At 47.1% G+C, this 26,594-nt stretch overlaps 1 protein-coding gene across 3 annotated transcripts; it reads left to right on the top strand.

Moving 5' to 3' along the window:
* Positions 1 to 1,686: 1,686 nt before the first annotated feature.
* On the top strand, positions 1,687 to 24,772 carry Uba1 (ubiquitin like modifier activating enzyme 1). 3 transcript variants are annotated; one of them, XM_042684451.1, is made up of 26 exons: positions 1,687 to 1,783; positions 9,059 to 9,175; positions 9,289 to 9,347; positions 9,449 to 9,617; positions 9,715 to 9,849; positions 11,057 to 11,163; positions 11,435 to 11,525; positions 11,629 to 11,761; positions 12,241 to 12,338; positions 12,455 to 12,601; positions 12,745 to 12,921; positions 13,036 to 13,140; positions 13,229 to 13,309; positions 13,794 to 13,949; positions 16,399 to 16,564; positions 16,710 to 16,906; positions 20,553 to 20,617; positions 20,854 to 21,049; positions 21,646 to 21,720; positions 21,817 to 22,006; positions 22,546 to 22,634; positions 22,872 to 22,964; positions 23,077 to 23,268; positions 24,003 to 24,104; positions 24,207 to 24,307; positions 24,437 to 24,772. In XM_042684451.1, exons 2-26 carry the CDS (start codon positions 9,059 to 9,061, stop codon positions 24,570 to 24,572), a joined length of 3,177 nt encoding a protein of 1,058 aa, XP_042540385.1. In that variant the 5' UTR covers positions 1,687 to 1,783; the 3' UTR covers positions 24,573 to 24,772. The 3 variants fall into 3 exon arrangements, with proteins under 3 accessions (XP_042540385.1, XP_042540383.1, XP_042540384.1); XM_042684449.1 differs by lacking the exon at positions 1,687 to 1,783 and adding an exon at positions 4,659 to 4,855; XM_042684450.1 differs by lacking the exon at positions 1,687 to 1,783 and adding an exon at positions 8,705 to 8,724.
* The last annotated feature ends 1,822 nt before the right edge of the window (positions 24,773 to 26,594 follow it).

Below are 26,594 nucleotides of genomic sequence, written 5' to 3'. Positions count from 1 at the left end.
ACATATAAAGCAACATAGAAATCATCTTATAAATATGATAGAAACAATTGCATGAAAGAAAAAAAACAAAAAAAAAATTTGAATACTTATCTCTTTCATTTTTTGACTATGGTTTATCCCCTGTTGTCACTATATTTGATTTTGGTACCCTGTATATTGCTTATACATTTATCTGAATTAGGGAAAAGAAGGGAACAACAAAATAAGTGAGACAAAGGATAAAGAGTGAACCAGTGCAACAGCAATATTCACAACATGTTGGAAATAAACTTTATAACTGGGGGGAGTTGGGGGGAGTGAAAATGAGAGAAAAAAAACAAGGGAGTGTATAACAATGCTTGACAAGAAATGTACTCACTACCTTACATATGTAATTGTAACCCTTCTGTATATCACCTTGACAATAAAATTTAAAAAGAAAAGAAAAAGAAGATATACAAATGCCTTGTTACACATGGCCACAGTATCTAGTACACTGCAATTATATGTATATTATATTGTTACATACATATTTTATACCATGTGTATTCACATGTATATACATATTAACTGTACCTGACATGTTACAAAGGGCTGTAATTTATTTACATCTTGACACTAGCTAGCATGTTATATAAAACATGTTATTTTGTGTTTTGTAGGGTTTTTTTTTGCCAGTCCTGGGGCTTGGGCACTGTCCCTGAGCGCCTTTTGCTCAAGGCTATCAGTCTACCACTTGAGCCACAGCACCACATGGGGCTTTTTCTGATTAATTGGAGATAAGAGTCTCATGAACTTTCCTGCCAGAGCTGGCTTTGAATCAAGATCCTCAGATCTCAGCCTCCTGAGTAGCTTGGATTACAAGGTGTGAGCACTGGTGTCCAATTTATGGGTATTTTTATTATACATAATTTATATTACAGATGGGAATATAGCTCAGTGGCAGAGTGCTTGCTTAATATATCTAAGCCCCTAAGTTCATGTTCATTCACCACCTCTCTCTCTCTCTCTCTCTCTCTCTCTCTCACACACACACACACACACACACACACACACACCTTAGGATAGTGCTTTCCCATAACTCCAGCTACTCTAGCTGAATCCAGGATTTCAAGACCAGCTTGGGCAATGTAGTGAGAGTCTTCTTAATAAAATATAAAACCAAGTAACTTATGTTACATATGTTACATAGTCACAACTATTTATATGAGAAAGTATAGTTTTAACTTATTCGTCGTTCATTGGACTTTAGTTTCCTGCTAGCAAGTTAATACCAAGAGGGGCGAGGCAGAATCCTTGGCTCCTTGCTTAAGATCCACAAACGACAAATGAACAAATCCTTTTGACCACTTGAGCCTCAGTCTCCCCGTCTGTGGGATGGGTGTGCCTTTTCATCTGCAGAGACCATCAAGTTCTGGTTCCTTTACCTTCCCCCCAGAGCCCAGCTCTGGGAAATCCTCGGTCCAGGCTTACATTTTCTCATATTCTAGGCGCTGGTGCCCACCACGTGCAACAACCACTGGCCAAGCAGAACTACCACACCCAGCATTCCTCGCGCAGTGAGTATGTTCCACAACCTGTAGGGGTAAATGAGCCTGAAATTGGCGCCAGAGCCGTGAAAGCAAGAACAAACGTCCCTCTAGCAAGGCTAGGGTGGTACATCCCAGACCCGGCCCTCTAAGGCCCCGCGCTTCCGAGCTCCGCGCAAACTCTGGTTCTAGCAAGACCGAGGCTTGTTCTTCCGTTGCCCCGTGGCTTCTGCTTGTCTCCAGAAAGAAGGCGAGGCTTCCGCCCGGCACTGGGGGTGAGCTGGAACACTTTGCCCCAAGTCTCCGGACAGCATTTGGAGGAAGGTGCTCCCCACCCTGGTCCCAACTTTTGGGATCCCTTAATGAACATATTTGGATACTTGGGCCTGGAGTACCATTTGCCGGGGGGGAGGGGGCGTCTGCTTTTGAGGAGACCCATAAGTGGCGGCATCTGGGGCCCGTAGGGTTTCGGAGTCTGGCGGGGGTTAACGCTTGCAAGCAGGTTTGTTCCTCTGGGACGCTGGGCTTGGGTGGGGGGCGCTTGGGGAACGCTCGGACTCTGTGTGTGGTTGTTCTGTCCATGAGCCTAGTACCAATGGGAGTGAAGTTTGTGGTTAGTTAAGTCCAGGCGGGAGCTGGGGAGGGCTGATTATAGGAGGGCACCTGGTGACAGTGGGGCATGGTCGGGACCGACGTGGCATTGTGAAGGTACAGCCTTTGTGACCTCTGGTCCTATGATGAGATGAAGGCGCTGAGGATACCGAGTGCTTTGAGTCTGGGGCACATCAGGGCCCAGACCCCGAGAGCGGGAGCCTTCCAACTAGGGCTCTGAAAGAGATGTCTGCTAGGCTCTTCCTGAGCGGACGTAGAGCAACCGGGCGGTCTTGATCAAGGCTTTATTCATTATTCATGAGGAGGTGGGGCCGTGGTGGGAAGCAGATTTTTGCCTTTTTCGCACCGGGTCCACTCGAGGTATCAGTTTATAAATTACTCAGGAGGGGACGAAATCGGCGTGCCGAAGAGGCATATTGCAAAGGTGTTCCGAAGTCTACTGGACAAATTCGTGTACTGATTAAGTCATACAATAATCAGTTAAGGTGAGTAGCGCCATGAGTTTTCTGAGGCTTTTTTCTAGGGGCGTTGTGCATAATTTATGAGGGGGTGTGACTTTTACAGCTTCATCTGCATGATCCCGAGCGAGCTTTTTCCCCTTACAGTTCCAGGATTTAAGCCTAGTAAAGGGAAGAGGCCTCCGGCATTGTTCATTCTTCAGAGCTCGGTAATCCTAGATTATCAAGCGAAGCTCTTGATTGAGATCCCAACGATCCTTAACTGTTGAGGGATCTCTGGCAAATCTTTAGTGAGCCTGAAATATGGGCATTGGATAGGAAGATTCCTTTACACTCATTTTGCTTTTTGTGTTTGTTATTCAAAATAATGAAACGGCTGGCCCATTTTATCTTCACAACAGTCCTAGGTGGTAGGTTATTATTATATCACTTTATAGATGAGAAAACCAGGACACAGTAGTTTGCCTGAAGTTGGATTCAAACTCGGTCAGTCTCCTTTCCAAAGAGTTTGAGACTTGTCAATGTCCTTTCTCACAGTTTAATAGTATCCATTACGGTTGAACTCTGCAGTGCTCCTGTAGTCCCAGCTACTTAATAGTCTTGAGACTGGAGAGGCTTTGGAACGCAGGAGTTGGGGGCCAACAAAGTCTACATAGTAACACCCAGTTCCTTAAAAAATACTATGATAGTCCATATAACTATGAGTTAAATAGCACTTGCTGTATGCCAATGTTCTACAAAGTTACTCATTTAAATTCTGTCCGAAGGTAGGTTGTTTCTAGGTGGGGATACTGTGGCCCAAGTTGCTGGATGTATTCTCACACCTAATTAATTTTACATTATGGAGAACATGTGTTTACATATTATCTTTATAAATACAGTCGTATCAGCATGTACATGGTTCCCAAGAGATGTGGAATAGGAAAAACATGGAATCTTCAGAATGCATACAGTTTAAACACAGCAGATGATAATGTGGGACTGAGAGCTCTGCATCTACTGAACTATAATTCGGGGATTTTTTTTTTTTTTTGGTGGGGCCGGGCTTAGTCAAAACCACGTGTAACAAATCTTCGAATAAGACAGAGTTACAGAGTTACTGTATTAAAAATTAATGCCAGCACTGTTCTCAGGCCCATTGCATGATTGCTTGATTTTCGTAATAACACATCCTACATCCATGACATGGGTGGGTGGGTTCTATTACTATTGACATTTTTGCAACTATGGAATCAGACACCTGCTGCGATAAAGGGACTGTGGGTTTGGTTAGACCAAAGCAGCTGTAGATTCTGAGCAGTTAACGGCGGCAAGGGACTCATGTTCCCCCTGGGTTTTCTCGGTGGCTCTGAAGGATGCTTATGACTCAATAGCAGGCAGGTGTGGCTAAATTGCTAGCTGTAGCATCATAATCCCTATCTGCTAGGCCGAGCCTGACCATTCCTCCTCATGAATGATTCATAAGTTGAATGAGACCTTTCTTGACCTCTCGGAGTTTCCAGTTTGAAGGGCTTTAAGAGCAGTATTTATTATTCAGAAGCCAAGGGAGTGCAGTTTTCCCTGCAGAAGCCCCATTTCTTTGCTGACAAGGTATTCGCTGCAGTCCTCTCTTTTGTTCCAACCCACTGGACTTCATGCATTATTCATTAATAAGATGTAGCATTGGTCTCCTTAGCTTCCGGGCTGCTGCAAGATCATTCATTATTCATGAGCAGTGGGGTGTGGCTGCAGTGTTTTAACCTCTGCTTTCTGGTTGCTTGGTGTTAATCAACCAACCACCCGACTTTATGCATAATTTACAGCCTGGAAACGTGGCCCTGAGGTCCTTCCTTGGTTCCCATGACAGCTAGGCTGCAGCAATTGATTTTTTTAAATGCATATTCCTTGGGGAGTGTCCTCTTGTTTCACCTGTTTTGCTAGTTCCTGCTGCAATACCCACCAGGTGGAGCTATTCCCTTTCTAATGCATTGAGTCACAAACCGGGTCGGGAACCTAGGACTTGATTCATGAGTGGGTGCGGCTCTCCCGCATCCGGGTTTCTGGGGGTGGTGCCCAAGGTTTTGTTCCGGCGTTGGGCTCAGCAGCCGCCATCTTGTGTTGGCGGAGTGGAGGTGGCAGGGACAACTACATCCACCACGGGGGGAGGAGAAGGCGGCGGCGGAGGCGATTCCAGGCAGCCCAGGCGGCGGGGAGGAGGAAAAAGAGAAAGGTGGCGGCCGAGCTTGGCTTCGGCTCCTTGAGGAGTTGGCGGCGGCGCGACCCGGGGAACCGGCATTGGTAATGGTCTTTTTCAAGCACCTGGCCTGGGGCTGGATTTCAGGAGAAATTGATGGGCTGGGCTGATGTCCGGATGGCTGCGGTGTCTTGGACGCCAAGGATTCGTGCAGGAGGGGAGCAAGGGGAACAGATCCTGGGACTGAGCAGTTTCCCGTCTGGGACCACCAGTCTCCTTTCTGGCTGAGATCTGACCTTGGGGTCAGACCCCCGAAAACTGCTTATGGTGACTCATGCTTAATGCCTTTAGCCAGGTGCTTAACCCTATCTGGATCTTTGCATTTCATAAGAAGACTCCCTCCAGTCTTCCAGATCCCCTGACAGCGCGATCTGCCTTGCTAGTGAAAGCCGGTCGCAATTGAATGCCATTAAGGATTTGCCCCAGGATCTAGCCCTTAGGTATTGTGCCTTCATGGTATCCAGCTGGGGCCAGGCTACTCTCCTGGGATATTCCGGATGGCCTTCGTTTCTGAGAGCCATCTCTACCATTTCCTCTCGCGACCCCCTCCTTTAGAGGTGCCATAAAGATCGGAGGTGGTGAAAAGCCATTTGGGACTGCCCTTCCTGTGGGAGACTCTACAACTGCCGTCTGGAAGCTTCAGGCTGACTAGCATCTTCGCTATGAGGGACCCTTCTGGAGCCAGCATTTCTGGCTGGATCTCTCAGCGTCGGCTTTCAGACACTCCTTCAGTTCCTAGAATCTGCCCTTACAGACTTCCCCTACTTTTAAGGAAGTCCCCCTTTTTTTCAGTGCTCCCAGTGTTCTTTTCTGAGACTGCCTCTCCCCCAGGCCTCAGCATCTTCCCTAGGGGACATCTTTAACCCCCAGTGACTTTCCCCAGAGCTCACGGGGACCAGACACCAGGGAGGAACTGCTAGGACACATAATCCTCCATTAAGAGATTCCCTGCCAGCATCTCCTCTTGCAGACTCTATTGGCTTCTAGCCTTTTCACCAACCCATCCCTAGACCTCATGTCTACCTTCAAAAGCAGACCAGACTTCTAGCTTCTCTTTTCACAAATTCTCTTAAGGTCCTCAGTATCTCCAGAAGCCCTCAGGTTCTGCTTTCTGTCTCATAAAAGAACCCAGTATTTTCAGATAGCTTTTCCCCCAAAAGATCCAGTTACCTTCCACCAGAATGGAAAAACACCCACCTCAACGCCCACTCCCTCATCTACTCACCTCCTCTTCCATAGGCTTAAACAGTTGCTCAGAAAAACCCATTTCTACTTGGGGACCTAGCCAGTGTTTGCTTACTAAGAGTTGAATTGTCTGGGCCCTTCTTCCTCTCTCGACCTTGTCAGAGCAGCTGTAGTACTTAGTATGTCCTGTCAGATCCACACGAGGCCCTTTGTGCCAACATTAGAAATCCCCCTATTCTTTTTGATGAAAGGTCTCTGTCCATCAACTGCATCCCTCCTCAGAGATCCCCGGGGCCTCAGCATCTTTCTGCTACATCCTCAAGTTCTAAAATGTCCACCCATTCCTCTTGCGGCTTCCCCAGTGGCCTCTTACCTAGTTGGAGACTGATTTGAGTCTTTCCTAACACCTTTGCCCCCTGCCTTCCAGGATTTTTAACATCCCCTTTGCCATCTCCCTCAGAGCTCCTTGGGCTCAATCACTTTCTGATTCCCCTGTCTCACATTTCCAAGGGTTTTCAGTCAGCCCTTCCCTGGAAGCTTTGCAGAAGCAAGCATTTCTTCTCTGTACTCTGACTTCTCCACCTGCTCACTTCTCCCCAAATCTGACCCCTTCCAAGCCTACTTTAGGATTCCTCCTTCACCCCTCCTTTGGTTTGGGGGTTCACAGGCATCAGTTTGGAGGCCCCAGGCTAAGTTTTGAAATGTTCTGTACCCCAGCTCCACTTTTTTTTGTGAAATAGTTCAAGGATGTGTTCTAATAGGGGCCTGAGCGCATATTAAGGGAGAAAGAGGATTTGGGGGTTTTATGGATGGATGTAGGGACCTTTAGCTTCTTTCTAGGAGTTTCTGTTGCAGACTTCTGCTTGCCTTGTGACAAAGAGATACTCCAAACCTTGATAACTGTGGATCCGCTTTGTTTTTGAAACAGTGTAGCCCAGGGATCTTCAAACTTGTAATATTCTTGCATTAGCCTCTTAAGTACTGAGATTAAAGCACTTCGGAACAATTGTGCCAAACCTTCTTAGACTGGCTGCCAGCACTAGGATGGAGAGGTGAAAGGTCTAGAAAATAAGAGTTCTCTGGCTCTGAATCATGGCTAATTTGGGGAGGGAGGAAAAGCCAACCCAACTGACCAATGACAAGGCAAAGAGATAACTAAATAATGGAGGCACCCTCAGGTGTTCAGGGAGGAGCTTAAGTGCTTAGCTCCCCCTGAGTTCTGTCCACAGACCTTCACTTCTTTGAGGACAGTTCCTTTTGTCCCGGCATTTGGAGGAAATAAAATCCCTATGCTTGTAGGTCAGAAAGCCAATAAGTGGAGAATAAGAAATGCCTTTGTCTCCTTAACTCATCAGGGCTTCTTCCTACTCAGGTTGGATCTTAGCATTCTGGGCAGTTTGACTGGCAGACTCAGATCTCTCCCTACCTCTTTTTGTCCCCCTTCCCTTAGCCCTAAACCCAGAGCTGTGTTTTAACTCCAGTTCATCCAGGAAAATTTTGCCAATCGTTGCCCACCAGCTGCATGACTGTGCAAGTGAATCATGATCTCTAAGCCTTTGTTTTCTCATTCGGGATGTGAGTGGTTCATGGGCATTGTGAGGATTAGACAAAGCCCTTTACCCTGTGATTGACAAGCAATAAGCTCTGGATAGATAGTAGGGAGCTCTTGTCATTGTGGCTAGTGTTACAGTGTGACGGCACCAAGATGGAATCTTACATATGTTTGTGTGATTGGGTGTCAGAAAAAGCTCAGAGTAAAAGCGGTCATGTGAACAGAAGACTTTGAGGACCATTGGACCTGGGAGGAGGGAATGATTCTGTGTTTTATTATCTCCAGCGTGTGAATCTAGTCCATGTCCTGTGTCCCTGACCCCACCATCAGAATTTTTTTCCTACCACAGGTGTGTTTTATACACACACACATTCACACTCACACCCTGCCTCTGAGAACTAGTGTGTGATTCTTGGCAAGTCATGGTTTTCCTTTGTTCAGCAAGGACATTAAACCCTGCCTTGTTGGGGTCAGGACCACTGAGGAGATGAAACTTGATAACACTAGGAAATAACTTGGAATTCAGAGTCAGCAGATCTTGGTCTAGTCCCGATTCAGCCACTCAGCGGGAACATTGGTTAAGTCACCAAATAAATACCCTAGTGGGTTTTTTCCCCCTTTTTCCTCTCCCTTATGAGTTGAGCGGTGGGTTCTGTAGAAGTCCAAGCCTCACAGAGGTGCCCTGAGGACAGGCTGAGACGAGGCTCATTAAAGTATTTAGTATGGCATCTGGCACTGAGAAGACTCCTAGCAAATCTTCATTTATCATTAATATTCACCTGTTTAAGGGACTCCCCGTGCAGATGAGACCTGGAAAATGTGTTTTCTCATTCTACAGTCTGTTTTATTGGCCTGGCTTCAGTTTCCCCTCCCAAAGCTTGGTAGGAGATTACACTTTGAAAAGCTCCTCCCCCAGCAACCTGGGGCCTGGGTTTCCAGCAAGGTGTGGCCTGCCTGTCCCAGCTTATCAGTCCCAGTTTCATTTTCCTCTTGTACCTACCTCTGTGTCCCTGGGATTGGCTGCTTGGTGTTACCCACTTCCTTTGTGCCCAGTCTGGGTTCTGTGTTTTGTTTTTTTTTTTAAAACTTCCCAGGGAAGCTATGTTGCCCCTATTTTACAGGTGAAGAAATAGCCTCATAGGGTTAAAGGCTGACTGAAGGAGTGGCCGGGTCAAGGTACGAAACCCAGTCTATCCTGAGTTCACATCTGTCCTCTGACCTCCCCACAAGTACCATCTCATAGCTCTTTTCAGCCCACAGGATTGGAAGTCTGTCTGTTGTTCTGAGCTGGGGAGAGGCAAAGTGTTTCACACTCAGCAATATAGATTCACAAGCCAGACCACCTGGGTTCAGATCTTTGGTGTGACAGTGATATGACCCTGGGGACAAATCACTTCATCTCACTGGACCACTTTTTTCTGTAAAATGGAGTTGGCTCCTGTATTAGTCTCCCTTGTCTTAGTTACCTTTAACAAGCATATAACCACCTCTCCCTCCTTTTTCCTTCTAGATGTCCAGCTCGCCGCTGTCCAAGAAACGTCGCGTGTCCGGGCCTGATCCAAAGCCGGGTTCTAACTGTTCCCCTGCCCCGTCCGTGTTGTCTCAAGTACCCTCAGTGCCAACCAACGTGAGTATCTTCTTCCTGCAGACCAGCCAATGGGTGGGAGAGTCCTATCACTATGCATCTGTCCACACCCCACTCCTACCTGTCCCAAACCTGTTCTAACCTCCCATCTGCAGGGAATGGCAAAGAACGGCAGTGAAGCAGACATAGATGAGGGCCTTTACTCCCGGCAGTTGTAAGTATGGCTGAAGCCTGGCTGAGATTGAGAGGGGTGCATTAAAAGATGACTTTAGGTGGGGCCAGGCCTCTGACCTGCAGTGCTTCCTAACTTGGCAGGTATGTGTTGGGCCATGAGGCAATGAAACGGCTCCAGACATCGAGTGTCCTAATCTCAGGCCTGCGGGGCTTAGGTGTGGAGATTGCTAAGAACATCATCCTTGGTGGAGTCAAGGCTGTCACCCTACATGACCAGGGCACTGCCCAGTGGGCTGACCTGTCCTCTCAGGTACTTCTTTCCAGCTCACTTCTTCCTGCCAAAATGCCAGCCCCTCTGTGTGACAAAGCCTGTTTACTTCTTTCCTACAACTCTCCCACCCTTGCAGTTTTACTTACGGGAAGAAGACATTGGAAAAAATCGAGCTGAGGTGTCCCAACCCCGCCTCGCTGAACTCAACAGCTATGTACCTGTCACTGCCTATACTGGGCCCCTTGTTGAAGACTTCCTTAGTGGCTTCCAGGTATTTGGGGTACCCCCTCCAGCTCTCTGCCTCGATACTTTGCTCTTCTCAGAGTTGTTTTATGTTCAATAGACAGGTATGGGTACCAGTCTCCTCTACACTGGGGAACCTAGAGGCTTCTGGAAGGATGAGATCCTTAGACAGCCTTTGGGAAACGACGTGGACACCGCAACAGTTCAGTGTAGTTGATATGGCAGACTGCCCTGCCCTGCCATGGGCCTCTGGTTTTACTGTGACTTCAAGGAGCTCATTTACACCCTGTGCCTTTGTTTTCCTACTTGTAGACCAAAAATGGCTGCTGTACTGGGGCTTCTATGAGAGCTAAACATTCACTTAGCAACGGGCCTGTGGGGAGGGATATATGGCTATTTGCTAGTTTAAGAGCCTGGCCAGGAAAAGGGGGCTCTGGAAGCTGTTTCTACCTTGGGCTCCCTGAGAGGCTCAGGCACCACAGCTGCATCTTAGGCGTTCACTCTAGTGAACAGAGACTGATATTCAGGCAGAGAACAGAGCCCTAGAAGCTACAGCTGAGCCGGCAATGTCTTGAGAATCAGGAGCAGGTGGGTGTGGCAGGAGTGAGCTCAGACTTTGGCTGGAAACAGAGTTTTACCCCGCCTGTGTCTCCCAGGGCATGGCAAGATTGTAGGCAGGCAACAGTGGGTGTTTGTCAAACAAGTGAGTCAGCTGTTCTCCAGAGTCTCATGTGCCCAGCTGCCTCTCCACCTTTCCTGACATGGTCTAGGGGTTTATTCTTCTCACTACTTTCACCCTTACTGAGTCTAACCCACAAAAAGGTCTTTGTACTTGGGCTGTTGGTGGCTTATGCCTATAATCCTAGCTACTCGGGAGGAGGAGATCTGAGGATCTCCATTCAAAGCTAGCCCAGGCAATAAAATCCAAGAGACTCTTTGTCTCCAACTAACCAGCAAAGGCAGATTTGGAGCTGTGACCCAAAGTGGTAGAGTGCCAGCCTTGAGCAAGAAAAAGCTCAGGGACAGATTCCAGGCCCTAGGTTCAAGTCCCAGTACTGGTCAAAAAGAAACAGGAAAAAGAAAAAATAGGTAAGAAAAGATGTTTGTGAAAGAGGGCTGAACCAGAGGCCCACTGCTCTCAGCCCTAAGGACACTCCCCCACAGGCTTTCTGCCATCTTTCTCTTCCCTTTTTCCTGGGGCTAGACCCTTGGCCTGAGCCTCTACTTCTCCACAGGTGGTAGTCCTTACCAATTCCCCACTTGAGGACCAGCTGCGAGTGGGTCAGTTTTGTCACAATCATGGTATCAAGCTGGTGGTAGCAGATACTCGAGGCCTATTTGGGTGAGTGCTGTCTGTCCCCTGCCCCTTTTTCCCCAACCCCTCACAGATCGACTCAGCCAGTCACCATCTTCATATCCACCACCCCAGTTTTGTATTCTATATAGTCACCCCCTCCCCACCCCCGTTTGGCATTGATGCCATCTGATCCCTGCAGTGTTCTCCGCAGTGTTGGACTGTTTGCTCGGCAGATACTCAGTACTGCACTGCACAGGCTGCATGGGGCCTGTGTGTGGAGTACTCAGACATCAGCTCTATTGCTTCCCTCTTATAGGCAGCTTTTCTGTGACTTTGGAGAGGAAATGGTCCTCACAGATCCTAATGGGGAGCAGCCACTCAGTGCTATGGTTTCTATGGTCACCAAGGTGAGGAGAGCAGCCTCAAGGGTCTTGGCAGGTGGGTGGGCAGTGGCACTTGCCTGCTTCTGGTTCCCTGAGCCTACTTCTGAAGCATACTCTTTTCAACCAGGACAACCCCGGTGTGGTTACCTGCCTGGATGAGGCCCGACACGGGTTTGAGAGTGGCGACTTTGTCTCCTTTTCAGAAGTACAGGGCATGATTCAACTCAACAATAGTCAGCCCATAGAGATCAAAGTCCTGGGTGAGCTAGGGCATGGGGACACCAGAGGGCAATGGGCTAAGGTATTGAAGGGGAAGAAGACATGCCCCTGGGTTCAGTGTAAGGGGAGACATGTCCTGAGTGTCTGAGATAAACCAGAGGCAGAATCCCTTGGGGATTTGGGGGATGAGAGAAGTGCTGGGACCTCAGGTATTGGGGGAAAGGCTCTGTTACTTGAATAGTGCAGATCAGAGGATCTCAGACTCAAATCTGAGGTGATTTGGGAAGGAACAGAGGCCTTCCAGAATACCCTTGAGGCCAGGGACACGGGTCTCCTGGGGTCTGAGCTGGCTCTGGGGCAGTGAAGATGGTTTCTTTGGTGTCCCAAAGGGAGTCTGAAATGAGTGGAGAGATGATTCTTTTTTATCTTGAGCTGGGTGAGGGGTGGTTGTGTTATTGTTCTGTGGGCATTGTGGGCTTTGGAGGGTGGGTAGACTGATAATCTCTCCCATCCACCCTAGGTCCTTACACTTTTAGTATCTGTGACACCTCTAACTTTTCTGACTACATCCGTGGAGGCATCGTCAGTCAGGTCAAAGTACCTAAGAAGATTAGCTTTGTAAGTGTGTGTGAGGAGGGGGGAGGATAGCAAGCCCATAGAGGGTAGCTCTAGATATTTCTAAGTTCTTTATTCCTTTTCTTCTGGTTCTGATGCCCTCCCCCTCCGCCCTACAGAAATCATTGCCGGCTTCACTGGAGGAGCCTGATTTTGTAATGACGGACTTTGCCAAATATTCTCGCCCTGCTCAGCTGCATATTGGCTTTCAAGCCTTGCACCAATTCTGTGCTCAGCATAACCGGCCCCCTCGGCCCCGCAATGAGGTGGGTGGGTAGACCTTCAAGCCAGGACACAAGTACTTGGCACTGAAGCCCTGACATGCCCCTCTTTGTCCCCTTTCCCTCCCTCCCCCACCTCTCCCATAGTGGTCTGTCTGGTCTTAATTTGGTTCCTTTTGGCTTACTAGGAGGATGCAACAGAACTTGTGGCCCTAGCACAGGCTGTGAATGCTCGTGCCCTGCCTGCAGTACAGCAGGAAACCTTGGATGAGGACCTTCTCCGAAAGCTGGCCTATGTAGCTGCTGGGGATCTGGCGCCCATAAATGCTTTCATTGGAGGCCTAGCAGCCCAGGAAGTCATGAAAGTAAGTACTCATGGGTGTAGGTGGGCCCAGGTATTTCTCTGATCCCATTGCTTGTCCATCTGTGTCAGGCCCTGATTAACCACTGACAACCTTTCTCCCTGGCCCATTTACCAGGCCTGCTCTGGGAAGTTTATGCCTATTATGCAGTGGTTGTACTTCGATGCTCTTGAGTGTCTTCCTGAGAACAAAAATGTCCTCACAGAAGAAAAATGTCTCCCGGTATGTGAATACAGCCTATGGGGAAGCCACCATTGGGGTCATTTCCAGGGAAATTCCTCAGTGACCCTCTTCCTTTCATGTTCCTCAGCGGCAGAACCGTTATGATGGGCAGGTGGCTGTATTTGGCTCTGACCTACAAGAAAAGCTAGGCAAGCAGAAGTACTTCCTGGTAGGTGATTCCATTGAATACCCAGTGTACCCACCCCATCCTCTGACCTTCCTGAGGGAGGAGCTTGTCCTTATACCTATATTACATCCCTTTTGCCTGGGGTTACAGCCTCATTTCTCCCTCTTGGGTGGTTTCCTTCTGGTGATTGGGGATGTATGGGGGGGCCTGGGCACTATGCATGAGCTTTTTTGATCTACTACTTGAGCCACAGCTGTACTTTTGGCCTTTTTGCTAGTTAATTGGAAATAAATCTCATAGACCGTCCTTCTCAAGCTGTTTCAAAATGGAATTCTCAGCCTCCTGAGTAGCTAGGATTCCAGGTGTGAGCCATTGGCACCCATCTTGTGGGTGATTTGGACCTGAAGATTTATGGCACTAGCCCTCTTCCCTTCTATTGGCTTCAGAAGGACTGAAGAGTGATGGGTGGGTTTGTATCAACTTGCATCATCCTGACAGGTGTCTGTCTCTCTTGGCTGTTTCTTAGGTTGGTGCTGGGGCTATTGGCTGTGAACTGCTGAAAAACTTTGCCATGATTGGGCTGGGCTGTGGGGAAGAAGGAGAAATTGTTGTCACAGACATGGACACCATTGAGAAGTCAAATCTGAACCGACAATTTCTGTTTCGGCCTTGGGATGTTACGGTGAGTTGGACAGGTGTAGGAGTGCACTTTTTCCTTTCACTCTCCTGCCTTTACTTGTTCCCATCCTTTCTGACAAAGGTCTTTCCTCCTTTCTTTCCCTCGGTTTCTGTCATTCATTCAACGAACATTAAGTATTCTTCCATTAAATCTATCATTTCTCCTCTTTTCTTTTGTGCCAGTCCTGGGACTTGAACTGGGGCCCAGGCATTGTCCCTGAGCTTTTTGCCACAGTACCACTTCTGGCTTTTTCTGAGTAGTTTATTGGAAATAAGAGCCTCAGGGACTTTCTGTCTGGGCTGGCTTCAAACTGTGATTCTCAGATCTCAGCCTCCTGAGTACTAGGATTATGGGCGCAAACCACTGGCACCAGCTTTTGGGGCTACTTGGCTTTGAACCATGATCCTCAGATCCAAAGCTTCTTGAGTAGGGTAGGATTACAGGTATGAGCTACCCATCTACGGTGTCCAGCTTCTTTTTTCTCTATCCTTTTTATCAGTGCTGCTTCAGATAAGCTTAGTTGATCCACTAGGAAGACTTCCAGGATTGAGCATGTAGTCACATTAATGGCTGTGACTTAGTGTATGGAAAGATCATAACATAATCATCACAGGGAAGAGGCTCTTGGGGCAAGTTTCTAGGAGTTCTCAGGGGAGTTAAACTATTTACCCAACTACCAGTGGTAACAATGTACATGAAATGTTGCTAAGGAGGGAAACTCTCTAGCTAATAGGACTTTTGCAGATAGCTAGCCAAGCATCAAAATTCCAGACTAGAGGGGCAGGTGCTTATAATCCTAGCAACTTAGGAGGCTGAGATCTGAGTCACAATTTGAAGTTTTCCTAGGCAGAAAAGTTTGTTAGACTCTTATCTCCAGTTAACCACCAGAAAACCAGAAGTAGAACTGTAGCTGAAGGTGATAGAGTGCTGGCGTTGAGTGAGAAAGCTCAGAGACGGTGCCTAGGTCCTGAGATCAAGTCCCATGACTGACAAAAATTAAAATCCAGACTACCAGCAGGAAAGAAGGTGTTTGACATTGACTGTTTCCTGAGAAAAAGTTTAGGCACAGTGAGCCACTGTTACCTATTAGACAATAATGGGGAACCCCTTCCTAGACTCTAGCCCAGGGCCAACTTGAGAAGCAGGCCTTCTGAGGATTTTGCTGAATCAGTTAATTCTTAGCAAAGTTGGAACTGAGTTAAACTTTTCTGTAGGGCACCACTATCTTATGTTTTTTGGTGGTACTAGGATTGAACCTAGGGCCTCCTACAGCAGGCTAAGCAAGTGCTCTACCACTTGAGCACACCTCCAGTACAACAGTGTCACTATTACATGCCCAGTATCACTAAGGTTCACTCACTTAGTCATCAAGTAGTTTTTTTTTCTTTTATGGGGGCAAAGGGTGATATTGGAATTTGAACTCTGGGCTTCACACTTGTTGAGCAGTTACTTCACTTGAGCCATGTAAGATTGTGGTTGGCTTGAAGGCAAGTAGCAAACAATAGATACATTAATGGTAACAATAGTGAAGTATGTCATTCTTATTGGTCATAATCTGCTTTGTGAGGAAACAAAAACAAAAAACTACTATGATACCAGCTGCTAGTGGCTTCTAAGCCTAGCTACTCAGGCTGAGATTTGAGGATCACAATTAAAATCATGCTCATTACCACAGCCTGAGCATGAAAGTCTTTTCTAATTAACTGTCAAAAAGCCAGAAGTGGAGCTGTAGCTCAAGTAGTAGAGTGCTGGCCTTGATCAAAAGACATAAGGGACAGCACCTAGGCCCTGAGTTCAAGCCCTAGTACTGGTAAGAACAACAACCAAAAAACCCTCACAAAATGAGGAAGGGAAGTTGAATGTCTAGAGGAGGTGTTTGTAGCTTTTGCTGGTTTAGGAAGACTTTAATTCTGTAAAATTACAGTGGGTGCCCCCTGCGGAGGGAGGGGGGGAAGGGGATGATGTTTATGGCCCAGATAAAACCCTTGCAGGAGAGGTCATTACCTCAGGGAACTAACTCAGTTTACTGTTAAGTAGGGATAGGAGTTCTAAGGAGAGGAGGGGTGGGTTCTGACTTGAACTTTGAAAGGCTCCTGCTTTTTTGTGTAATAACATCTTGGTTGTATTTGGGGGAAATTTCTAAACCTGGGTGCTGCCACCTGAAAGAACAGTAGATGTTGAGTAGGCAAACCTCCAAAAGACATCCAGCTCTTTGTTCCCAATATGTGTCTGTCCTCTGCTTTTCTTTGCACTTAGCTCCTGCCACATTTCTCATAGTTCTGGCAATGGGGCATTGTCACAGATTGTCTTCCACTGAACCAAGAGTATCTGGATCTCAGGGTCTTTTCCACATTAAATAAAATTTCAGGAGGATGGCTCTCCTCTAGGTGTTTCTAGAGCAGATGCACAAATAACAGTTCTGTTCCCCTATTTCTACCTCCTCACATGCTAGAAATTGAAGTCCGACACAGCCAGTGCAGCTGTACGCCAGATGAATCCACACATCCGAGTGATAAGCCACCAGAACCGCGTGGGACCTGACACAGAGCGCATTTATGATGATGATTTCTTCCAAAACTTGGATGGAGTAGCTAATGCATTGGACAATGTGGATGCCCGTAAGTTCAGGGGCTAATAAGGAGGTGTAGGGCAGAGTTGGGGTTTGTATATATATGAGGGAAAAGTTGGGTATTTGCATATGCATGAGAGATGCAGGTCTTCCTGTCCTTTCCTGACTTTACCTTCATCCTCTCACCTCAACAGGCATGTACATGGACCGCCGCTGTGTGTACTACCGGAAGCCACTGCTGGAGTCAGGCACACTGGGCACCAAGGGCAATGTGCAGGTGGTGATCCCCTTTCTGACAGAGTCGTACAGCTCCAGCCAGGATCCACCAGAGAAGTCCATCCCCATCTGTACCCTGAAAAATTTCCCTAATGCCATTGAGCACACTCTGCAGGTGAGTGGCTCTGCAGGGAGGGACAGAAGACAACCAGGCGCTGGGTCTTCAGGTGTTTGAAGCCTAAGCATGAAGTGTATTTCTTTTCACCTGGCAATTAAGGCTTCTAGAATGATTCATTCTTTTTTTTCTTTCCACTTCTATTTTTAAATTTATCCAATCATAGACAAGTATAAAGAATACTATGGTGAATACTCAAATACCACTGATCATTTAGGTTTGACAGTTGTTAATATTTTACCAATTTCTTAGGTTAATCTGACCTGTCTTCAGTTATGATAGAGTTTACCAGGGATAGCATGCCACCCTTCATACTAATTCAATCTGTCTCTGCAAAGTAAGCATGTATTTCCATGTAGTAGGGTCTTTCAGTGCCAGCAGTCCATACTGCTGGCATTTGGACTTATATTTCTCTCTTTTTGTGTGTATGTTGATACTGGGGCTTGAAGTTCAAGTTGGAGCCTAGGTGCTGTCTCTTAGCTTTTATACTCTAGGCTGGCATTCTACTATTTGAACTACTGCCCCACTTCTGGATTTTTGGTAGTTAATTGGAGATGAGAGTTTCATGGACTTTCCTGCTTAAGTTGGTTTCAAACCACAATCCTCAGATCTCAGCTTCCTGAGTAACTAGGATTACAGGCATAAGCTCCCATCTCCCAGCTGACTTAGTATTTATCTGTCTTAGGGGTGCCTTTCTGTGTACTGTGGTGAAACTCAGTATCTCTGGCTTCTACCCACTAGATACTAGATACCATGGCATTCCCTCACCACTATAACAGCTAAAAGCAAGCCTAGGGGCTGGGAGCATAGCATATACAAAGTCACTCCTAGTTGAAAACTAACTCAACTTTTCCTTCCTTCCTTCCTTCCTTCCTTCCTTCCTTCCTTCCTTCCTTCCTTTCTGTCTCTCTGTCTCTTTCTTTTTGTCTCTCTCTTTCTCTTTCTTTCTTTCCTGTGTGTGTATGCCAATACTGGCGCTTGAACTCAAGGCCTCATATTCTCATAGTCATTTGGCTCAAGGCTCTACCACTTGAGCCATGCTTCTGTTTCCCACTTTTTGCTGTTTAATTGGAGATGAGAGCCTCATGAACTTTTCTGCCAGACTGGCTTTGAAACATAATCCTCAAATCTGAACCTCTTGAGTAGCTGGGATTATATGCATGAGCTGCAGTGCCCAACTCAAAACATTTTCATGCTGAGCAAAATTAGTAGTCACTTATTTGTCTCTACAGGTTTCTCTCGCTGTTGCTCAAAATGAACTTAATAACTAGTTTGTCAGGAATATCTATATGCATATGATGACTTACATGTAGAACAATATATATCATGTGGTCTAACAAAACAAAATATACCTAAGTGACCAGCATTCAGGCCAGAAACAAATAGAGCATGTGCTTAGCATGCATAAGGCTCTGAGTTCCATCTCTAGCAATGCAAAGAGAAAAAGTGTATACACATTTATTTCTGTCCTTCTTTTGCTAGTACTGGGGATTGAACTTTAGGCAAGGTGGTTGCTCAGCTTGTTTGTAAGGCTGGGAATAGAGTCTCACAGACTTTTCTGCCTTGGCTAGATTCAACCTTCAATCCTCCAGATATAGCTACAACCTTCAATCCTCCAGATATAGCTAGAACTACAGATGTAAGCCACTGGTGCCTGGCCACATTTGTTACTTTCTAGCTACCCCTGAAGTAGGCATTGCAATTAACAGTATCTAGAGTAAAGGACATAGTATATAAAGGTATTGTCATATGTGCCTGAAATCACAAAACTTAATATGTAGCAGAGATGGAATTTGAGCCTAGACCTCTTAACATCTGTATTTTCCACACTATGTCACTGATAACTGTGTGTACGGTCTTGGGAATTCTCAAAGGACAGAGCTTCTGTATTTTCTGCCAATTCCCTCAAGCCTGAATAAGAATCAGGTTTTTTTTTTTTTTTGTCAGTTATGGGGCTTGAACTCTAGACTTGGGAGGTGTTCCTGAGCTATTCAGCTCAAGGCAAGTGCTCTACTACTTAAGCCACAGCACCACTTCCTGTTTTCTGGAGGCTAATTGGAGATAAGAGTCCTTGCCCAGGCTGGCTCTGAATAGGCATGAGCTACTGGTGCCTGGCTATTTTTCTTTTTTAAGTTTCCAAAATATATACTTAACTGATATTTTTCTTTTTTGCTTTTCTACTTCAAGACCCATGACCAACAAAAAAAAAACATTTTTTTTTTTTTTTGTTGGTCTGGTCGTGGGGCCTGAACTCTTAGCCTGGGCGCTATCCTTCAGCTCTTCAGCTCAAGGCTAGTGCTCTACCACTTGAGCCACAGTGCCACTTCCGGCTTTTTTCTTTTTGCTTATGTGGTGCTGAGGAATCAAACCCAGGGCCTCAGGCATGCAAGGCAAGCGCTCTACCACTGAGCCACCTTCCCAGCCCCAAGAACATTTTTTTTGTTGGTCATGAGTCTTGAACTCTGGGCCTGGGCACTGTCCCTGAGCTCTTCAGCTCAAGGTAAGAGCTCTACCTCTTGAGCCACAGTGCCACTTCCGGTTTTCTGGTGGTTAACTGGAGAAAAGAGGCTCACAGACTTTCCTGCTCTAGCTAGTTTCGAACCGTAATCCTTAGATCTAGGCCTCCTGAGTAGCTAGGATTATAGGCGTGAGCCACCAGTGCCTGGCTCGCTCACTGTCTTCCTTCCTTCCTTCCTTCCTTCCTTCCTTCCTTCCTTCCTTCCTTCCTTCCTTCCTTCCTTCCTTTCTTCCTTTCTTTTTTCTTTCTTTCTTTGCTTCTCTCTCTCTTTCATTCTTTTTGTGCTGGTCCTGGGGCTTGAACTCAAGGCTTGGGCACTATCCCTGGGCTTTTTTTGCTCAAGGCCACCACTCTACCACTTATGCCACAGCTCCATTTCTGGCTTTTTGGTGATTAATTGGAGATAAGAAACTTTTCTGCCAGGCTGGCTTCAAATTGTGATCCTCAGATCTCAGCCTCCTGAGTAGAATTACAGATGTGAGCCAACAGGGCCCAGCCTGATACTTTTCTTTTTTAAAATCAAGGCATAGCATATGTAGACTATGATAACACAAATCTTAAGTTTTTTTCATATGTACATTGGTACAATCACTGTTCAGGTCAAATTCATTGGTTCTGTCTTTTTGGGTGGGGGTGCACAGGGTCTAATGCATAACCTAGGCTAGCCTGAGTCTTATGGCTTTCCTGTCCTGTCTGACTTTGAACCCTGATCCTCAGATCTCAGCTTCCTAAGTAGCTGGGATTAGTGAGCCACTGGCACCTGGCTAAATACAGGTTCTCTTGTATTGAGCGTTTTCCACTCAGAGCTAGCACTCTACCACTTGAGCCATACCTTCACTTTCAGCTTTTTCCTGGTTCACTGGAGATAAGAGTTTTGCAGAATTGCCTGTCCAGCTTGCCTTTGAACCTTGGTTCTCAGATCTCAGCCTCCTGAGTAGCTAGGATTACAAGCATGAACCACTGGTGCCTTGCTCCTTGATGTTTATATATGAGGTGAGGGGTAAAGAGGGAGGGAGATTGGGGTCTTCTACTTTCCAGTGCAGCATTGTACCAGGTAGGCTTTCTCACTGCTGCAGAAGCCCTTGTTGTCTACCATTGTCTCAGGTCACCTGTTTGCTTTGTCTGCAGTGGGCTCGGGATGAGTTTGAAGGCCTCTTCAAACAGCCAGCAGAAAATGTCAACCAATACCTCACGTGAGTAACTCCCCCTTCCCTTATCCTGCTGCCTGCCAGCCAGCCACGGCCTTCTGTGTGCTTTCTAACACTGTCTCTCTCAGCGCCAGGCTCGCTTTTCAGAGGAGTTTAGGGAATGCTCGAACTTTTCGCTGATGGGACCAGGATTAGCTTTTCGTGGAGAAGGTGGGATTGCCCTGAAGCCTCCTGGGGCTGCTGTGTAATCCTGCCCCTCGGCCCTCTCCGCTCCCTGATAGAGACCCCAAGTTTGTGGAGCGGACATTGCGGCTGGCGGGTACCCAGCCTTTGGAGGTGCTGGAGGCCGTGCAGCGCAGCCTGGTGCTACAGCGACCACAGACCTGGGCCGACTGTGTGACCTGGGCCTGCCACCACTGGCACACCCAATACTCTAACAACATCCGGCAGCTGTTGCACAACTTCCCTCCCGACCAGGTAATGCCCACTTGCGTGCTCAGTTGGCCACAGGCATTTCCCTGCAAAACTGGAGCCTGCTGTGAGCTCTTCAGGTGGCTTTTTGGACTTACTAATCCATCCAGCTGTGTCCTGAAGCAAGAGATATTAGAAGAATGATTAAGCCTGGCCTATTTGCTCCTGTCCCAACTCCTTGAAACAAAGGACTTGGTTTCTGTTTCCTTTGCCTATGGTAGTGGCTAAGTTGTGTGTGAGTGCAATTCCTAGTAGTTCTCTTTCAACTTGAGCAAGGCACTTCTCTGTACCTGTTTCTTCAGCTTTGAAATGGCGACTATGGTGATCTGCCTCTCTGGGCATTTAAGTGGATTCATTAGTATTTCATTGACTTCATGCAGTGCCCGGGAATCCATATAAGCTTGGTAAATGACTCAGTGTCTTGCACAAGGTGATCTCCTCAGCATTGGTGGTATTCCATAAGCAAGTATCCACTTTCACTCTGCCTTTCGTGATTGACTTGAGTGCCCAGCCAAGAATAGAGTTGAGGCACGTGCAGAGCCCATGGCAATGAGTCAAGATTGCCAGGTGTCCTGTTCCTCAAATCTCTTTTTGTCCTTTAGCTTACAAGCTCAGGAGCTCCATTCTGGTCTGGGCCCAAACGCTGTCCACACCCACTTACTTTTGATGTCAACAATGTAAGTTTCCTTGGGGGTCTCCTGGGATCTGGGAAAGTGGTGGCTCCCCATAGTTTTTGAAAGCTAACGTGTTCATCCTGCTCTACCTTCCCCCAGCCCTTGCATCTGGACTATGTGATGGCTGCTGCCAACCTTTTTGCCCAGACCTATGGGTTATTGGGGTCTCAGGACCGAGCAGCTGTAGCCACACTCCTGCAGTCGGTGCAGATCCCTGAGTTCACCCCCAAGTCTGGAGTCAAGATCCATGTTTCTGACCAGGAGCTACAGAGTGCCAATGCCTCTGTCGGTGAGGGTGTTTGGCCAGTTGGCCAGGAATCACTATCACCACTTTCCCCAGCCTAACCGTCTCCCCACCAGTCTTCTTTCTGAAATAATGACTCTTTGATGTTCTCTCTGCTTATTTCTCTTTCCTCCCAACTCCTTCATAAGTTCCCATTGACTTTCTCCTTATTTTTCCTCCCAAATACTTCCATATATCACCCCTTCCCCCTTTCTCATATCTTCTGTCTCTCCCTCAGATATTTCATTTATCCATGGCTGTCTCCTTTTCTGAGATCTACACCTCTCCCAATCTGTCTCTCCATTTTCACTTTCTCCTGCTCTTTGACTTTGTTCGTGTCTCTAGAGATAGTCTCTGTTGATAGTCTTTCTCAGATTTCCACTATGTTTTTTTGCCCTTCTTCCCTCTTACCCTTCTACTTTCCAAGAATGTCTCTCCTTCCAAATTTTGCATTTACCTGAATTCCTTTTGTCCTACCCTGCATTTTCATTTCCACCTCAGATCATCCCTGGATCTAAAAGGCTGTGGCCCTTCTCTTTGTGCAGATGACAGCCGCTTAGAGGAGCTCAAGGCTACACTGCCTAGCCCAGACAAGCTTCTTGGATTCAAGATGTACCCTATTGATTTTGAGAAGGTACTGGGAAAGGGATTCTGGGGAGGGCCAGAGGTATGGGCTGAGCATAGATGGGCTTAGTAGAATGGGTGGGTGTAGATCTAGAGCCAGCCCCAAGCTGTTGTGGGGAATCATCAGATCATGGGTCTACCTAGTGACTGATGTAGGGCAGATCAGCAGGAAATTTTCATTGGAAAATACTTCCTGGAAGCCAAGAACCTTCCTCTTTATCTCATCCACTCTTCCTACTTATAATAGGATGATGACAGCAACTTCCATATGGATTTCATTGTGGCTGCATCCAACCTCCGGGCAGAAAACTATGACATTCCCCCTGCAGATCGGCACAAGGTGAGAGGAATCTTAGCCTGGTGTTCCTTCTACTCCCCTCCCAGACTTGAATTCCTTACCTTGTCTCCTTTTGTAAGTCCTGAGCTTACCTCCCTCATTTCTTGTCTCACAGAGCAAGCTGATTGCAGGGAAAATCATACCAGCCATCGCCACAACCACAGCAGCTGTGGTTGGCCTTGTGTGTCTGGAATTGTACAAGGTAGTACAGGGGCACCGACAGCTTGACTCCTATAAGAATGGTTTTCTCAACTTGGCCCTGCCCTTCTTTGGTTTTTCTGAACCCCTTGCTGCACCTCGTCACCAGGTAGGCCCCTGCAGTGGGAGGTGGACTTGTGGATAGGTTATATCTTGGTGTTGAGCTGGGTCTGATTTGTATCATACCCTGTCACTGAGTAAGAGTTCCTTTAGAGCCTGAAGGCCTTATACATTCTGAGTACAACTTTGTCATTGACCTGAGCTCAGGGTTTGAGATGTTAAATATGGGATGGTCAGGAGATGCCTTGCTGGAAAGATGACTTGTGAGCTTACACTTGGAGGAGTAAGAGGACAAGCCCAATGTAGGCTTTGATGGAGACTTGGAGACGGCTCCTTCCAGAAGTACTGACTGAGGTAAAGTGTGCCTGGTATGTTGAAGGAACAAAAACCAGTAGAGCAGTATGATTGAGAGGATAAAATCAGTAGATGAGTAGAGAATAGGATCTCAATAGCATTGTGCCTTGTCATTTACCATAGGGAGTTTTATGCTTCCTTAGAGGGCCAGCCACAAGAGAGTTTTTTGTTTTTGTTTTGTTTCTTTGAGACAGGGTCTTGCTATGTAGCCCAGGCTGGCCTGAAACTCCAGATTCCCCTTCTTCAGCCTCCCGAGTGCTGTGATTACAGGCATGCGCCACCATGCCCAGGCACCAAAAGGTTTTAAACAAAGTGGGATTGTGATCTAATGTCTGCATGAGTATGGTGGGGTGGAGACAGACCAAAACTGGGCCCTCTGAGATAGCCCTCATTCTATTCTCTTCTATTCTTCCCTTCTTTATACTGTAGTACTATAACCGAGAGTGGACATTGTGGGATCGCTTTGAGGTACAGGGGCTACTACCTAGTGGTGAGGAGATGACCCTCAAACAGTTCCTTGACTACTTTAAGGTAAGGCCCTAACTCACCTTCACCAGGGGATGGATGTATGCAACAGACTTGCTATCCTTTCTCACCTCTATGACACTGCTGTTTCCTCTTTCTCCCCTCTAGACAGAGCACAAATTAGAGATCACTATGCTGTCCCAGGGTGTGTCCATGCTATATTCTTTCTTCATGCCAGCTGCCAAGCTCAAGGAACGATTGGATCAGCCGTAAGTTGGCTCCTGTCAGGCAATCTGTGTCCCTTGTTTGGGTTGTGAAATTTCAGTTTGCAGCTACCCTTCTGTTGACCAGCCTTTACCTGCTCTGACCCTCTGCCCTCACCATATCCCCATCCCTAGGATGACAGAGATTGTAAGCCGTGTGTCGAAGCGAAAGCTGGGCCGCCATGTGCGGGCGCTGGTGCTTGAGCTATGCTGCAACGACGAAAGCGGCGAGGATGTTGAAGTTCCCTATGTACGATACACCATCCGCTGACCCCTGTGGATTTCCTGTAGGCTGGCCCCAGTCTCTCCTTTCCCAGCCTTCTTCCAGCCCTGGTTCCCATTTGACCTCTGGCAGTGGTCCAGCTAGCCAAGCCTGGTGTTCCCTCATCACCCTCTACCTGAACCCCTATTGCCACTGCTTTCTACCTATTTGAAACCTAAATCCTAATAAAAAAAAAAAAAGATACCAACCCAGAAGTGGCCTGCCTTGCTGGTTCCTGGGAAGGAAGAAGTTTCCTAGGTCTGGTTCAGATAGTTGCTTAAAGTTTACTAGGCAGAAGCTAGGTCCCGGTAGCTGGTGCCTGTAATCCTACTCAGGAGGATGAGATCTGAGGATTGTGTTTTGAAGCAAGGCAGGAAATTCTGTGAGACTCTTATTTCCAATTAACCAGCAAAAAGCTACAACTTGAGCTACAACTGTAGCTCAAGTGACAGAATGCTAGCCTTGAGTAAAAAAACTAAGGGAGCTGAGCATTGGTGGCTCACACCTGTAATCCTAGCTACTCAGGAGGCTGAAATGTGAGGATCACAGTTCAAAGCCAGCCCCAGCAGGAAAGTCAGTAAGACTTATTTCCAATTAACTACCAAAAAGCTGGAAATGACTCTGTGACTCAAAGTGGTAGAGCCCTAGCCTTGCACACAAAAATTCAGGGACAGTGCCCAGGCTCTGAGTTCAAGCCCCTGGACCAGCACCAAAATAATAATAAGGGACAGTGACCGGGCCCTGACTGAGTTCAAGCCTTAGTATCAGAATAAAAGCAGTTTCTTAGTCAAAGAAACTCTTTTTCTCTGCTTTCTCAGACTTGGAAGCATTGGTAAAGCCATATAGAGCAGATGCCTGGGTCAATGTGACTTGACTGGTTTGGGCTGGGTGTAAATCACACCTTGTTCCTTTCCTGTCTCCTATGAAGAACAAAATAGCCTTGAGCAGCTGCCAGCACTACATGCCTATGTCTTTAGGGCAGATGCCTGCCCCCTGACTGAAAGCGCTCATAGGCTTTTATAGTCATTTCTTGTGGCACTGAGAATGCCCTCAGTGCCCTTAGTTCAACTCTGCCACTGGGGGCCTGGCCTGAAAGGTGGTCAGGCACAACCTCAGGGCTTTGTTTTTGTTTTTGCCTGTCCTGTGGCTTGTACTCTGGGTCTGGGCACTGTCCCTGAGCTGCTTTTGCTCAAGGCTAGCACTCTACCACTCAAACCACAATACCACTTCCAGCTTTTTCTATGATTAAATGGCAATAAGTGTCTCCTGGATTTTCCTACCCAGGTTGGCTTCAAACCGCCATCCTCAGATCTCAGCTTCTAGAGTAGCTAGGATTATAGGCGTGAGCCACCAACGCCCCACAACACATTGCAGTTTTTATGGAAACATTTGGTTGAGGACATCTAGAGAGGAAAAGTCCCTTTCCTTCTTCATCCTACCCTGTATGCACCTTTAAAGTACCTAGGCCTCATGTCTTTAGAGGACAGCTGGCTGTGGGAGCAGAGGGGTCACCGCTGGTTACTACTCATCACCATTCCCATAGAGTTCTGTCCTTAATCTTGTCTGAGCCTTCCAGATTGCTAATGGTACCATAGATAAAAATCCATGCTTCAGTCCTTTACCTAGCCAATCATTCTCTTCTACTTAGAAACAAGACCCCTCTCTCCTCTACTCAAGCCTGAGTGTCAAGAGTAACTTACCCTGTCTTCAAACCTGGCTTGATTTCCCATCACAATCTGTCCTTACATCTGTCTCCTGGTGCCACAGGCAGTGCATACTCTTGTCTACCTCTTGCCTCAGGCTTGCTCTGCTTGGATGACCTCATCTCCTTCCCTAGTTAATTTTTAGATCCTGCCAGGACACAGGCTGACAGGTGCTTTGCTCATGGTATCTATTGGTGGTGCTAAGATATCAAGAGGTCTTCCTACTTACTGTAGGCACTTCTCCATGGTTTCTGCTCCAGTGTACTCCCATTACAGCAGCTAAGGTTTGCATGTGCTTAATTCCTTTGCTTCCCTTCACTATCTCAGT

This window comes from Dipodomys spectabilis, unplaced genomic scaffold (assembly GCF_019054845.1).
Source record: "Dipodomys spectabilis isolate Male_0828 unplaced genomic scaffold, ASM1905484v1 ptg000087l, whole genome shotgun sequence".
Classification (NCBI taxonomy): Eukaryota; Metazoa; Chordata; class Mammalia; order Rodentia; family Heteromyidae; genus Dipodomys; species Dipodomys spectabilis.
Note: the sequence above shows the minus strand (reverse complement) of the source record. Positions and strands in the feature narration are given on the sequence as shown.

What these genes read in the sequence shown, in the direction of transcription:
- Uba1 (XM_042684451.1), top strand. Translation starts at nt 9,059, where the DNA reads ATGTCCAGCTCGCCGCTGTCCAAGAAACGTCGCGTGTCCGGGCCTGAT. An exon ending in TTCGGCCTTGGGATGTTACG is followed by an intron (nt 13,950 to 16,398) that starts GTGAGTTGGACA and finishes CTCACATGCTAG; the next exon opens with AAATTGAAGTCCGACACAGC. An exon ending in ACAACTTCCCTCCCGACCAG is followed by an intron (nt 21,050 to 21,645) that starts GTAATGCCCACT and finishes TTTGTCCTTTAG; the next exon opens with CTTACAAGCTCAGGAGCTCC.